Source organism: Chinchilla lanigera, unplaced genomic scaffold (genome assembly GCF_000276665.1).
Source record: "Chinchilla lanigera isolate Chin_1 unplaced genomic scaffold, ChiLan1.0 scaffold00065, whole genome shotgun sequence".
Lineage (NCBI taxonomy): Eukaryota > Metazoa > Chordata > Mammalia > Rodentia > Chinchillidae > Chinchilla > Chinchilla lanigera.
Genome location: NW_004955466.1, coordinates 1,709,054 through 1,724,294, shown reverse-complemented (window position 1 = coordinate 1,724,294; position 15,241 = coordinate 1,709,054). Strand labels below are relative to the sequence as shown.

The window sequence follows — 15,241 nt, the reverse complement described above, 5'->3', positions numbered from 1 at the left end:
AGGAGATAACTCAGCCCGCAGGGGTTCTTGGCCCTCTCTGAGGCCTGCTTTTCATTAGCGTCACCAAGGCAACAGCTCATCCCCTGCAGATCTCATCCCAGCCTGCACAGCACCACGGTGCACTTTCCGTCTGTGGAGATCAGTAGCCATCATTCTTCCTGAAGCCCCGCCCCTCCCCCCTTGAGGCAGGGAGAGGAAAACTGCAATGACAATGTCCTGAGGCCTGCTGGAGGAGCAGAGTGGTGAGGGTCCCGTCTTCAGGGAGGCGATATGCCCTGAGGACTGTTCCGAGCTGGGAGTGAAGAATCCCAAGCAATCAGACAGAACCAGAACCGCAGCAGCACCTGGCTTGAGTTCCTCCTCCACTCACTCTGCCTTGACTCCCGCCTCCCGCTTCCCCTGGCCTTTGTCCTCCACACACGCCTCTATCTGCGACCAAGGCAAACATTTGCAGAGTTTCCAAGGAACTGCCTCCCTGGCCACTGTGTTGATCAGCTTCTGGTGCCCATGGAAGTTCAAGTGCACGGGTGACTCTGGCTTGGACTAAGTTGTCCAGTAGATCCTAAGAGGGTTTTTGGGGGGCAGACGAGGTGGGTAAAGGGAGACCTGTGTTTACAGAGCAGCAGGAGAGTGGGGAAGTCAACCCAAAGAGGAGAGCCAGGCTGGATGACCTACTTGGCCAGCTGGGGAATGTGCACCCAGAGCTTGTAACCTCCACCTGGCAGACACTCCCCTCCTCAGCACTTACTCCAGGAACTCCCTGTACCAGATGAAAAGTCAGCTCCCTCTAGCTATGAGCTCCCCGGGGCCAGCAGACAGGCGGTCCTGCTGTCTGCTATAGCCAGCAGCTAGCACAGCGTCTGCACGGAGGAGGCCCCCATTAATGTCCGCTGCAAAAAGACACCCCTCTGCGGAAATAAAGGAGGGGAGGAAAGTCATCCGAGGGCTGCAGGGGCTAGGCTGGAGTTTTCTGGGTCAGTCTTGCTCACCAGGCTTTGTGCTTTGGAGCAAACCTGCCCTAGCCTCTCCCAAACCCCTCCTTTCTGTGGAATGCAGCTCACCCCTGCCCTCCTGAAAGATTTGCTCTCAGCCCTCTAGCAAGCCCTGGGGAACTGCAGACTCTCAGACTGGAACTAAAAAGCCAGAGGAGGAGATCCCTCCCGCAGCTTTCAATGGACCAGAACCAGGAACCCAACTCACCATGGCCCCTTACCTTCTTGCTTCTCACTCCTACTTTTCCCACCGAGATCGGCCCTGGTGGAGCAAACTCCTAATTCCTTTGCTGACCTAAGCAGGAAATTCCCTTCACCTTATAGGAGAGATCGTAGGAGGAAGATTTCATCACATCAGTCCCCCTAAGATACAGAATCGTATCAAAGTCTTATCCCAATCCCTGGGGAGCAGGCGTCTTCCTCTATGGGTTTCTGGGCCTCACTGAAGCAGGCCACTGCCGGGCTTTGTGACTCAAAGCTGGTGTTTAGGGTTTAAACTCTCAACCTAGTAATAGGGAAGAGGGAGGCAAGGCTCAGCAGAGCTGCCAGGGCTGCGCAGGGAGTATTTCAGCCAACGCTAGCATCCTGGTGGGAAGGCAGCATCGAAGATTCAGGGCAGTGCCAGCCTCCATGGCCCAGAGGAGCACGGGTTAAAGAAAGCAGCGTGGTCCTAGAGCCTGGAGAGTGCCCTCACCCAGGAGTTGCTCACACATGCAGATTCCCAGGCCCTGCTGATTCCGAGACTGCCTTCTCACAAGCTGGCCTGGTGACACGAGGCACAGCAGAGTCTGAGGTGAAATGGCACTTCCCACCCCAGCTCATGGGTTCTACTCTGTAACTCCGTGACTGTAGGTGAGTTACTCCACCCTCTGAGGTTTAGTTCCTCACCTTCAAAGTGGAGGCAGTGTTACCTTTTATAAAGGGTTGATGGGAAACCCGACCAGCACCAGTGCGCTCCTACTCTAGTGAATGACAGAAGGGCACACTTGTTGTTTAGGAAACACCAATGGCCTCTGCCTCCCAAGGCAGCTACCCAGGAGAGGGGCTTCTGCCAGTCCTCCGGCTATTTCGCTTTTGTATTTTCCGGGGGATTTATGGTCCCCTGTCCATGAGCCCTGCCACCACCAGGACCCCATATATGAAATAAGGGTCCCAGTGTCCTGGGAGGCATGTGCCGTCTCATGGGGGGAGAACACTATGGGAATGACGGTGGCCAGGCTGGACCAAGTCTGAGGAGGGGTTCAAGGAAGAGACACATCTGCTTTCCTAATGGGGCCTTATGAAACCTTTGCCATTCCCCACAAGAAAGCAGTATGGGGTCTGGTTTTCATTTCTTTCACCATCTATGTGCTTCCTTGAGAGATGGCAGAATTCTGCTGTCATCATGGGGATGGGAGTTTTAACCCCTTCCCTTTGTCTGGTGCTGGCACCTTCTGGAGCCGTAGCTGTCTCGCACATGGCCAGGTTACTATGGTGGAGCACGGGGATGAGCCACAGGGTGTAGAGGGACCTTGAGGCCTCCAGAAATGCTGGGCTGATTTGGCAAAGCCGCTTTCCCAGTGGTGTGTGGCTGGGTTGCTTTTCAAATTAGCTTCGTGGAAGGAACAGCAAGGGCAGCTCTGGGTACCGCTTGGAAGGTTCTAGCTGGGTGACCTGGGGAGAGCCACGTCACCTCACTGAGCCTCTGTTTCCTCCTGGGATGCTGATACAAATAGGAGAACCTCCCTGAGATGGTCACACACGTCTCTACCGGCTCTGGGGCTGGCAGATTTGCTGGAGGATTAAATGAGGTGATGACGCTTACAAGGACCATGGGGCAGTCAGTGGTCAATAAACCGTAGGTGCCGTTTTGGTGGGTGTTCAAAGAGATGAGCCTTGGACAGTCGGCCCAGACTGACAAGCACAAATAAGAGAACAGTCCACGTTTCCAATGAGCAAGCACAGCCTCTCTACCCCAGGGCAGGTCAGCAGCTCCCTCCCCTCCCCCAGGCTCACTTTTTCTTTCTTTGGCTGCAGGAGTTGAGACATGCAGCTCCCCAGGCTACCCGAGCGAGTTAAAGCTTTAAATAAATACACACTCTAAACTGCTGTCACATCCCTGCCCCCGGCTGCTGCAACCCAACCCCTTCCTCCTGTGCTCTGAGCCAGGCCTGGCTGAGCCCGGGAGAAGGTATCTCCTCGGCACGTATGCCGTCCCAGGGGCCCTGTGCAGCCGAGCGGGGTAGTCCTGATCCAGAACAGACTCCCTCTTCCTGGGTTTGTTAGAAGCCTGATCAGGCCCAGAGTCTTATGACTTCAACAGATGTTTCTGCTTAAAGAGCCCTGGCATCTTTACGGCCTGTTTTTTCCATTCTTGCCTCTCTTCCTCTGTCCCAGCAGCCCTGAACACAATTTGGACTTCATTTTCTTTCTAATGGTTACAGGGACAGAAAGGACTTTTTTTTTCTTTTTCATTTTTTTTCCCCTTTTTCCTTAGTTCTTTAAATCATACCCATGCACACACCCACAAATTCCATATGCATCAGATCTATGCTTGTGGTGTGGATTCATTTTTAATATCACTCTTAACATTTGCGGTCTTTTGAGACTGAGCGCCATTTCAAACCCTCCCTCCCTGCCCCCACCCACACCTCGCATCCCTCCCTGCCTGTCCCTGCGCAGGTCACTCCAGGCAGCTGATTAGCGCCGTCCACCCAGATGCTGAACCTGAAAGCTAAAGCTGACCTCAGCCTCTGGCTGTCCCTCCAGCAAAACATCAAGAGCCTCACTGCTATGTATCCAGGGAGGTTTCGGCCAAAGGACAGAATGACAGCTAAAACTGTAGATGCCACCCTCTCAAACTCCGCCTGGCCAGCCTGCCTACCTAGGCTCAGATGGGGCAAGTTGACAGTGCTTAAAAATGGAACCCGTTCTCCTCTGACTGTTCCACTCACAGGCTGGAAGCCAGTCAAGCCACTCTTCAGGTCGCACCCATAACACCCCCAACCCTGCTGTCCATGTGGCAGGGTGCTCCCAGTCACCGCCCTGTAAGGGTAGGGCGGCCTGTCCCTCAGGCTTCAGCGCATAGTCTGTGTCAGCCTGAAGCTGCAGCCTCTTTATTGCCTCCCAAGACCAAGGAGCGGACCGGAACTCCTCCGCTGGGCGCGCCCTGGGTGTACAAACAGATCTACCCGGGGTCCTGAAGGCTGACACCACCTGGCAGCCTGGCCTGGGTTGGAGCCTCTGTAAGGAGCCCTTGAATCCTAAAGTCTCCATGCCTCTCTGTCCTTTCTACCGAAGAGAACACACAGTGGAGTCAACACCCAGGGTGTTTTCATTTGCGAGCTGATTACTCCAGACCATCAGACTATCCCAGTCCACCGTGAGGCTGGCCATGGGGGTGGGTGGTGGCCTCCTCAGAAGGTCTGTCTTCACCCGCCAGAGAAGGCCCAGACAACAGACCTGCCCCTTCTGGTGGTCCTGCCACGTGCCTCTTGTCTGTGCCGTTCTCTTCCCTCCTCTCCAGTTCAACAAACCAAAATGCGAGCTCTTGTTTATGTCTTAGGCTGTGCGTCGTGGCGTCTTCTGCCAGAGGGGGAGGCTGCCTGGAGAGACAGAGACGGCCAAATGGGTGGGTTTGCCACCAGCCGAGTGTCACGCACAGGATGGCGGGAAACGGAAGCGGGAAGAAGATCCCGAAGTGGGAACGAGGAGAACAACCATCCTTCATGGCCGCGTCTGTGTGTGCTGAGCAGCAGCCCTGCTCCCGGAGCTGGGGGACACCCTCGGCTTGCGGCACTTCTCGTATGCCCACCGGCACAAAGGAGAGGAATTTTGATGGTTTCTCCATCAAAATCCCTTCAAAACCCCCCTCCCGTGCAGGCACTTCCCCAAGACCACTGCGTGATGACGGCATAGTCAGAGTTCCTGCTAAGGGCTCCAGCCGAATGGACCCAAGGAGCCCTGTGGGTGCGACACTCTTCCCTGTGCGCTTGCCTGTTGCCAGGGCCACGCCCCCGCGTGCGGCAGGGCAGTGGGAAGGCTTGTTGCATTTCTACCGCTCCCCAAGGGTCCCCAGTCAGGCCACAAGTGCCTCACTTGTGGCTCAGGAGTGCTGGGCTCCCGCTGCTATGGAGAGCCCTGGCTCAGCTGGGCAGATCCTCAGGGACCCAGGGTGGCCACTGTAGGCAGTCCTGAGCTCTTGGGATATGAGTGTGATTGGCCAGCCCCCCAAAGCCCCGTACCGTCCCGCAGCCTAGGGGGATGGAGCACCCTTGGAGCAACCTTGCTGCCTAGACGATGTGCAACCAGGCGCAGACTCGGGTGACAAGAGGTTTCCAGAAGGTCGAAGGGAAGTGCTTGTTCCCTGAAGGTCTCAGTTCCTTCCAGATAGCTGTGCCCCCTCTGGACCAGGAATAAGGGGACACATGCTTTGAGGACTTTAAGCACCAGAACCCCTCCCTGCACCAGGAGGCCCTGCTTTCGTGGACTGGTAGGGGCACGGCCAGGTCCCCAGATGCTCACCTACACCAGCAATGTGAGGGGGGAGATGCAAAGCTATGTTCGGTAGGGTGTGTGTGTGTGTGTGTGTGTGTGTGTTTGAGTGTGCACACACACTCATCAAGAGAGCAGTCTATCCTGCAAGAGTATGGAGTGACCCAAAATGCTTTAAACATATGCATCCCAGATTTAAAGTACCAATGTCATTAATACTGAAGGTGTTTTTGTGGTCATTGCTTGAGAGCTTTTCCTGTGCTGGTCACAGAACCTTGCGTATATCATCTCATTTAATTCTTTAAAAACTCCATGAGACTCAAGTTCTGAAATTTAGGTCAGTTGCCAGAGATCATAGATCTGAGCAGTGGCTGAGTCAAGTACTGAAAGCCCTTCTAGACTTCGTTGCAGTCCAGAAAAATCCACATTTGCAATCCCATGGAAAAGTTACCGGAATTCTAATAAGTTAATTCCAATCTACCACTTCCGGCGCAACCCATGCAAGAATAAAGACACTAAGGCACACTTGTAGTTGTGGGGAGCCAAGGGGGTTCTAAGTCCAGCTAGTAAGGTGGCTAACTGGAACAAGGGCCTCGACCAGGGCCCAACCTGGGCTTTATTAATTCATGAAGAGGAGAGTGGCTCGAGGACGAGCGGCTGTAGTCGTGGTGGGAAGTATGTGAGTGCCGTGAGCTGGGCTAGGTAGGAGGCCGGAAATCACCTCTGCAATATGCAGAGAGAGAGAGTAATCGGCATAACACAATTCAAGGCAGTATCTAATGTTCTGGGGTTGGTGTTTCAGCTTCATTGTGTAATTTTTTATGCCCTGAGATGTCACAGCCTCTTTCTCGAGGTTCCATCCCAGCCGACAGTGTGGCTACACATGGCCTAGCTTACGCGAGTTATTTGGGAGCTGTAGGCGGGTGCTTCGCTGACCTGTGGACTTGCTTCAAAGACTGCACATCAGCACCTCAGCTGGACCAATTTGCATTGCTTAAAGCCAATTGAAGGGTTAAGGAAAAGTCCCAGCCAGCGCTGCACACATCAATACATGGAAATAGGGCCAGGTTCAGCCAACATGGAAACGCTTGCTCTGCTTTCAAAGAGAGTTGTCCAGGTGCTCCTCCATACCAAGGTTGGAATATCAGAGCCAGAGTTTAGCCACACTGTCCTTCTGCCCCTGCGCAGTGGTAAGTGTGACATTCACACTGACAGCAGTAACTAGCAGCCCTCAAGGCGCACGTGCCGTGTGTCAGATCTGTTCCAAGTGCTCTACACGGATTTACCACATTCATGCTCACAAAACTGTCTGTGCTACTACTCTCTCATTGCATAGACCAGGTAACAGGTACAGAGCATTTGGGCACTGGTTTCTTTCAGCAACAGTCACTGGGACACCTGGGGTCAGACCCTGTGCTAGGAGGGATACAGAGTAGAGTCCCATGATTTCTGTTCCCCGGGTTCTGTCAGAACCTGAGCCTTTTTATTCCCATCCTCTGTGTAGCATTCAAAATATGACTCCAGGACCAGGCTGCTAGATTCAAATTCTTGCCCTACCTCTCCTTAGCTGTGCAACTTTGGACAAGTTAATAAACTTCTCTGGATTCAGTATCCTCATCTGTATAGCAGGGACAACCACAGTACCTGCTGTGCTTTGTGGTGAGGTCTAAATAAGGCAACACATGAAAGGCTTTTGGACAGGGGGTGGCCCATGGTGGGCTCTCTGGATGGAGTCTCAAATCCATCAGCCCCAGGTGACTTTGAGCTCTTCCTTCGGCAGGGGCAGAGGCTGTGGGCAGGACCCAAGTTGTCCCCAGTGATAGGGAAAAGGAAAGTGGAACGGGAACCAACTAGAGCCGGTCCTTGGAGGCTTGGCAGGGAGGGGATTCACATCTCAGGCATGGGTGGTTGGCTGACTTCTTAACCACCAGAGGACAAGTGGGGGTGCCTAGCATCCAAGCCGGGTGGTAGTGGGGACCGTGTCTGGGCTGACATCTGTCATGGCACCAGTGCCATCCAATTATGGCCACGAAAAGAGCCTTCAGTTGCTTTTGCAACAGCTCCTTGTTCACCAGGGCAGGGATATTGATCTGTTACCAGCAGCCCCTCTGCAAACTCCCCAGCTCCAGTGTCCAGCCTGGAAGAGGGATGCGGAGGGTGGGGTGGTGGCCGGCAGCCCTGTGCTGCTGCAGTAAATCTTTCCTGGGAGACAAGACAGCCGAGCTCATTAGCCAGGGCTGGACAAGCTCAGAAAGAATCCTGTCCAACCCCCAGAAGACTCCTCAGCAGCTTGGGAAAGGATCAGCTCACTGGGACACGGGGTTTGTGTACATGGGGCTGTCAGACTGGGCAGGGGTGTCTGGTGACATATTTGAGCAGCTGAGAAGAGAGGACGACCTTTTGGAGGTGGGACAAAAATATTGGCCTAAGGGGACTCCAATGTCTCCCCGCCCCCGGCTTCTGCTCCAAAGTTTGTCATATGCATTTGAGACCAGTTTCTCTCGCAGAAAGTCATTAAACTGAGGAAGAGAGGGGAGGGAGAGAGGCACTCTGTGTGTGTGTGTGTGTGTGTGTGTGTGTGTGTGTGTACACTTCTTTGCACACACCTACCATCTTGTGCATTCCCATGTCACCTCCCTACACTCTTGTCTCCCCCTTGGGTCTTCCTCTCCTGTTCTCTTCTGGAAGTCTTGGGGCCTCAGAGAAAAACAAACAAGCCTGGACTCACCTAGCAGATGAGACTTTCCAGCGTCCTAGGGAGGATGCGCGCAGGCCTCAGGACCAAAAGGGGCCGGCGGAGAGGGAGGCAGCTGCTGAGCTGTACCACCCACACCCCACATCCCAGGCCTGCAGCCCCTGCCCCTCCACCTCGGAGCCTGGATCTTCTCTGGCCTGATACTGGGCTGAAGGGCCAGGGCCGTGGAAACAGGCCGCATACAAAGGCTCATCCCATGTAGCAGCCTGAGTTTCTTGAGGGTGAATTACACTAAGGCCCCGCGGCCCAGATTCTGCCCCAGTCTCTCTGCTGGGAATCTGCTCGGTGCTGTGAGCCCAGGCCTTCCCCTCTGCCGCATGAGCCACAGCATCTCAGTAAACTGCTTGGCCTGCTGGGGGCCTGTGCTTTTTGTGCTACTCCCCTCGGGCTATCTACTCTCGTGGGGTAGAGCTGTGGCACTGAAGATCCTAACATGGAAATGATTCCAAGCGATTCACTCCAGAATGCAGGCCTCCAGTGGCCTCCACAGACGAACCTTGCTGGAGGCACTTAGCCTCCACTGCCACCACAATATGCAAGCCTTTCCTACAGAAGACGTGGCCAGGGTCAAAGGGGACGGTCCAGAGGCCCTACTTCATCTAAAAAGTGCATCTATGAATAAAGTTTCACTGAATTGAGTCCCACTGTCTCTCTACGTTGGCGAGTGTTTCTGCGGAGTTAAAAGCACATCCAGGACTGCTGCAAGCTTGACTCAATTAAATTTGTCCTTGTGTTCTCAGCGGGGCTGGGAAGTCCCTCTGGCTCCCCCCGGATGAACATGGCTTTTGAGGAAGGGTTGGGTGACATATGACCAAAACAGTGAGGCAGCTTGAGTCAGGCTGCCCACTGTCTCCGTCACACAGTTTATAATAGCCAAAAAGTGGACACAGGCTCAGCGTTCAGCCACACGGTATTAGCTAAGTTAACATCTGTCCAATGAAGTACCAGGCAGCGATTAAAACTGTGCGTCTGAAGAAAGCTTAATTCCATGGGAAAATAGTCACGATATAACCTTAAGGAAAAAAGGTAGATCATGAACCATCATACATAGAATGTAACAGTTTTATAAGAAAAAAACCTATTATGTGCATTTTTAACTGGAAGAATCTGTATATAAATATCAATAGTGTTCTCTCTGGGTAATGAACTTGTGCTTTGCATTTTTTTTTGGAATTTTCTCTATACTGTATTTCCAATATCCTCTTATGAACATGTTTTCCAAAATCAGGAAAAAGTACATAACAATTTGAAGAAGAAGCATCTGAGGGGCCAGCACTTACGTTTTCTGTTTTTCTATACCAGGCTTTTTCTCTACCTGGTTGTGGAGAGTTGAATTCCCAGCCCTTCCCGCCACGGACACTGTGAGAACTAGAACAGGGGCGCCGTTGCCCTCAGCCACGTCGCCAGGCTGACTCTCTCGCTGCCAGGACCAGCTTTGGAAACGGTTCATTTCTACCTGACACTGGGAGTGAACTGTACAGAGTCTATTTTCTTTCCAGTCAGTAATGAGCATCTCAGAGAGATCGTAAGTAAGTTTCCAGGGGCTCCCGGGGGACAGTTCCCACCCTGACAGCGCCTCAATGGGTTTTCCAGGGTGAGGGGGATGCGTCCTCCTCCCAGGCCTCTTCCCAGCAGCCTGTGCCTCGGAGCTGTGAAACTCTGCTGTTCCTGTGAGAAAGAAAGGGGTTGGGGAGAACAATGGCCTTTGCCTTTTGTGGAAGGACGATGAAGGGAATTGGAGAGAACAAAACGAAGGGGCGCAGACAGTTCGGCTTTGTCTGCCTGATTCACAGGAGTGTCCCCCATAGAGCGGAGCCCAGCGAGTGGGTGAAGGGGTAGCTTGTGAGTGTGCGGAAGAACAGTCAGGCCACTGTGAAGTCCGCCGCGGAGCAGATAGGCCCGGATGCTCACCATTCCCGTCACAGATTCTAAAGGCCCAGTCAGCTTTCAGCTGCTCTTCACCGCCACCTCCTTCTGAGGCGGAATCAAGACCGTGTCCCTTCTCACCATAGGGAAATGGCGCGGCAATGTTCCAGCTGTCCTGCAGTCACTAATCCCATCAGTGACAGATCCTGGCAACACACATGGAGGGGGGTGCCCTCCTGGTGCAAGAGTCCAGCAGTCACCTCCGCTGTTCCAGGAGTGCCACGTTACCTAATTCTGGTGCACGGTCAGATGGTGGCTATTCTTGGTCAGCCTGTCCTCGGAAAATTCATTCCCCTGTTGTATTGGAAAATTCCTCTTGTGCCTGACGTTGCCCACATCAGGAGACCAAGGTTTCCATTTTCTCAGAAGAAATTAACCAGCGACTGTCATTGAGAGCAAGCCTGGTCCTGGAATTTTTTACTCATCTTCTTAGAGCCTTAATCCAGGAGAGGCGGTCTGAGGCCGTGGCCTATACTCTACCACATCAGAGAAACAAGCTACAGCTAGATGGGGGCCTGTGCAAGCGGATGGGGGCCATACCTGGTGGGACATGGCCCGCCCCGCTGGACACTGGCATCTTTAGTGTCATCTACTCCTGGTTGCCAGGGGATATCGGAGTTTGGCAGAAATAGAGAACGGGGAAGGACGGGCCAGCCCAGGAGCATTTCCAAGTATAACTGAGACTCCCAAGACCCCTGTCTTTGATAAGACCCTTATCAATAGCCACGTTGACAAGGGCTGACCTTGATGGAAGTAAATTTGCCTGGTCACAACAAGGAGAAATGTTCCCTTTCCAAGTGACTGGCACAGAAATGTAAAGAATTGTATTCCTGGGGCCATAGGCCCCACAGGCTGATGGAAGATCCTCACTCAGCTCCTGGAATGTGCAAAAGCAGGAAAGTCAGGTTGAAACATTAGCAGATTCCCTCTGCCCTGGATTCCTACTATGGTCCCAGTTAGGTATAAAATCTACATTCTCAACGGCACGTAGCTTCTTGGAAAGAAAGATCTACTTATATACCAAGTGACGGAATCAGTAGGAAATTCTTAAGCCTTCACGTTTATAATCGGTGATGGCGAAAGTGAAGTTTCTGGCAGATAACATTGATGGACTATGCCAGACACATCCACTCAATGGTCGTTCATTCACTCGTGTAATCATTTAAAAAAATCTATTGAACATCTACTATGTTCATGAACCAAATACCATGCTAAAGATGGAGGATTCAAAAATGCATTCACTATCACCCCCTCTTCTGGAGCCCAGAAGGAGAGGTGCTTAGTGGGTTACAGGTAGAGCCTATGCTCACAAAGAATGAGCCACAGGAGCACTGTGTTGGTTTGGGGGTTCTTTTTGCAAGGAGAACAATACAATACAGGACACATTTTTTATAAGATTATTTATAATAGTCACCCAAAGAATGATATACCTAAGAGCATGCAGGAAATCTGTCCACCCAGTATAGACCAGGAATCCAGCCGAGGGCCTGGATCCCAAAATAATGTCCTACATGAGTCCAGCTGAATAGAGCCCATAATGATGCCTCCCATGAATCCAGCTGGAGGCCCACAGCCCATAACAATATCTCACGCAGGTCTATTTCATGGATCTGCGCTGCAAAGGCCCAAAGGTCAGTGGTGGAATCTAGAAAGTCTGTGCCAGCAGGATGAAGGATCTGTGCTAGCAGGCTGAGGGACCTGCACTGGAGCCAGGAAGTGACGCTCAGAAGATCCAGAGCTCCCCTGAAATGTACCACAGCCATCCTCAGCATCAGTGAGATCCCGAGCTCCTCTGATGATCAAGATGGCCGAGTTCCCATCAGGGAAGCCAAAGCAGCAAGCTTTTCCAGGAGGCTGACAGTGCACCATCTTCCCCTCCGGAGCCAGGAAGCGATGCTCAAAGTGAGGACCAGAGCTCCCCCAAAGTGACCTGAAGCCATTCTCAGTGCCAGGGAGATCCCGAGCTCCTCAGAATTTGAAAACAGCCAAGTTCATCAGGAAAGCCAGCATGATGAGCTCCTCCAAAACAACCAACGGCTTTCCACAGCTTCTACCAGCTCCCAACAGCCTCTCTTAGCTCCTAACAGCCTTTCCTTTGCTTCCAACAGCTTCTTATGCTGCTGGCAACAGTCCTCAGGTGGGCCTCCCACACCCAGCTCCACCCTTACTCAGTTTAGCTGGGGGTTATAAGATGACCAGCAGTTATCAACCCACTACAAGCACAAAGAAGCATGCTGCTGCCTCTGCCTGTGGCTGTGGGGCACTTCACAGTAAAGGAGGCTTGTAAGCGGGGTTGACAATGAGGAGCAGTTTTCCAGGCAAGTGCACTGATTTTTCGTTGCACTGTGTGCTTGAGCTCCAGGGAGTGAGGAATGCAATAGGCGAAAACCTTTTGGACAACGTATTTTATACCCACTGGGATCCATGGCTGTGCTGTGGGGCCACGGGTCCAGAGGGCCAGTGGCCCGAAGCACACCTTAATGTTTGATATAGCCAAACATCTCAGAGCAGGGTCCCAAAGTCAGGGCCACATTCCTTTAGGGACTGCTCTTTCTCAGGAAAGGAAGGCCCACTTCAATTTAAAAATGTCTGGACAGCTGGGCGTGGTGGCACACGCCTGTAATCCCAGCACTCGGGAGGCTGAGACAGTAGGATCGTTGTGAGTTCAAGACCAGCCTGGGCTACAAAGTGAGCTCAAGGCCAGCCTGAACTGCATAGCAAGACCCTGTCTCAAAAAGACCAAAAAAAAAAAAAAAAAAAAATGTCTGGACACAAATCAGAGAGGGCTCGTACACTGGCAGCCGAACTTGCCTTGTTTTATTTCCTTTGCTCCCTCCATCTGCTGCCCCTCTCCATCTCCCTGGAGCATGTGACAAATACTGACGTATGGCTCAAACCACCGTTCAAATGCCATCTCCGCCATGAAGACTTTCCCAACACTCCCAGGCTGAGTGCCCATCCCCTTCCTTGCCCCACCTCACCCTTCCTTAGCACATGTCCATCCACCTGTACGAGACGCCATGTTGACTTGTCTCCCTGAGGGAAGGAAGTAGGTCTTTCTCAGCTCTGCAACCCCAACGCCTTCGCTCAGTGCCTGAGAGACTTTTATCAAATGGACTCAGCCTGGCCTGGCATACTTAGTTTGCCCTGACATCTTCTAATAGAGCAGGACAATATTCCTATTGAAAGGTCCTTCCCGATAAAATCACACAGTGTCTTAATACCCTGTTTCACATACAAAGACCCTGAAGCATAGAGAAAGGAGGCAAGTCCAGAATGCAGTGTGTGGCCGATTCAGGAGTCAACAGCTCTCCTCAGTCTGGGAAAAATCTCACCAGCGGGGCATTGGGACAAAAATTCCTTAGAGTCCACAGGCTGCCCCCAGTCAAATGAAATTTTAAACAAACCACAGTGCCAGGCTCCAGCATATTCTGGAATGTTCTCCCGGGCTGTGCCTCCAGCAGGTCAGGGTAGGGAAGAGCCCACAGGCCCAGGGCAGTGTCAGGTTCCCCCTTTTCTGTCAGCAGGCCTGGAAGAGCCTTTAAGAAAATGGAAGATTATTATTTGTTTGTTTTTACAGTGACTCAGTCTGTAGTAACTGGGTTAAAGTCCACTTTGAGAAAAGGAGAACAAAAGACCTCCTGTTAGTGCTGGAAGTTTGCCTCTTAAGATATCACTGAGAGGAACTGGGAATAAAAAAAAAACCCAGCAGGGCAGAGGAAGCTGCGGGCCTTCAGGAACACAGCAGCACTTTGGAAAGGAAAACACGGCTGCCTTTCATCTCCAGTGCCCTATCTGTGCCGGCCGCTCCCTCTGCCGCTGTTTTATGGACCACTGCAGGGCTAACTGTCGGACATGGGCCAGTGCCCAATTCCCACACTCCTTGAACATGGGGAAGTTGCCAGGAACTGTGGCAAGGTGGATGGATCTCCAACCAACCCCGGAGAGAGGAGAAGAAGGAGAAGGGGAGGCAGAAGAGAAGGAGTCAGAGAGGAGAAAGAGGAGGAAGAGGAAAAACCAACCTTGCAGAACTTACTATGCACCTGGTACTATTCTTACAGTATACAGTACATTATAACTCATCTCTCAGACACGACAGAGTAGGATGCCATCTCTCCAGGTACAGCAGAAGGGAGCTGTCACAAGAGATAACACAGCCCCCCGGCCTCATGCAGAAGAACCATGAGGCTAGCAGGCTAAGTGGACTCTTCAGGTTGCAAACTCAGTCCATCTGACTCCAAGACCCAAGGAAGGCTTAACTTATTCTCTTCAAAGGAAAAAAAGAAGTTGGAGAAAGACAAATCAAGAAAGGTTCTCTTCTCACAAACTGCCTTCAGACCAGTCACCCACACATACACACGTTAAACTTGCACCGTGTCCTGTATGAATTCTGCTGTGGAAAATTTCTCATCCGTGATACCCGGATGTTGAGGTGGGTCTGCTCTGTGGCTGTCTGCCCTGGTGTTGGTCCTTCTTCATTTTAATTATAAGAAGCTGGAATTCTCTGCTCTGAGGCTATGAGAGAGAGATGGGGACAGGAAGGAAATCACTGAGATGTACCAAAACTCTCCAGTGCTTCCGCCATTCAGACCACTCCACATCACCCTTTTCCTTCCCAGAGTTCTCCCAAGATTAGGTCTTGATTTATAGCTCCCAGAGTGGCTGTGCCTTCTGGGTTTCCCAACTCAAAGAGTCAACCCTAATTATTCTGTTTCCTGAACAAGTTCTATTTTTGCTGAATCCTGACCAAACACGAAAGACTTAACAAAAACCCCAGAATGAAAGTGTCACTGTGCTAATCTCTCCTCTGTCCCCTGGTAGGCCCCTGTGTTCTACAGGGTGCAGCAGAGGGTACGGGAAGCAAGCAGTGTGACGGGACGGCCGAGGTGGCCAAGTGGCCCTGCAGAGGCCTGGTCCTGTAGCATTCTGTCCCGCTGCCCGGACTCGGAGCAGATTAGTCGCACTAACAAGGGATGCCTCCGCAAATGACGGCGGGACAGGGAGGCTCAAGAGAAACCATCTAATGCTCTTTGGGATGCTTCTCCCTTTGCCTGACCCCAGAGGGATCACTGGAGGTTTGGAGCCTAATGAAACC

General features: G+C 52.3%; 1 protein-coding gene across 9 annotated transcripts in view; it reads left to right on the top strand.

The window, feature by feature from the left end:
- Positions 1-15,241, top strand: part of Rad51b (RAD51 paralog B) — a 701,675-nt gene that overhangs the window by 663,852 nt on the left and 22,582 nt on the right. For 8 of the 9 annotated variants that reach the window (XR_001236791.1, XR_001236790.1, XR_001236788.1 and 5 more), the window contains exon 11: positions 9,523-9,749. Coding sequence is in view for 1 of the 9 variants with exons in the window: in XM_013521908.1 (XP_013377362.1) it covers positions 9,523-9,553 (31 nt within the window). In the remaining 8 variants the exon portion in view is untranslated. Of the gene's footprint in view, positions 1-9,522; positions 9,750-15,241 lie in introns of those variants that run through there. The other variant, XM_013521908.1, reaches the window with a different exon arrangement.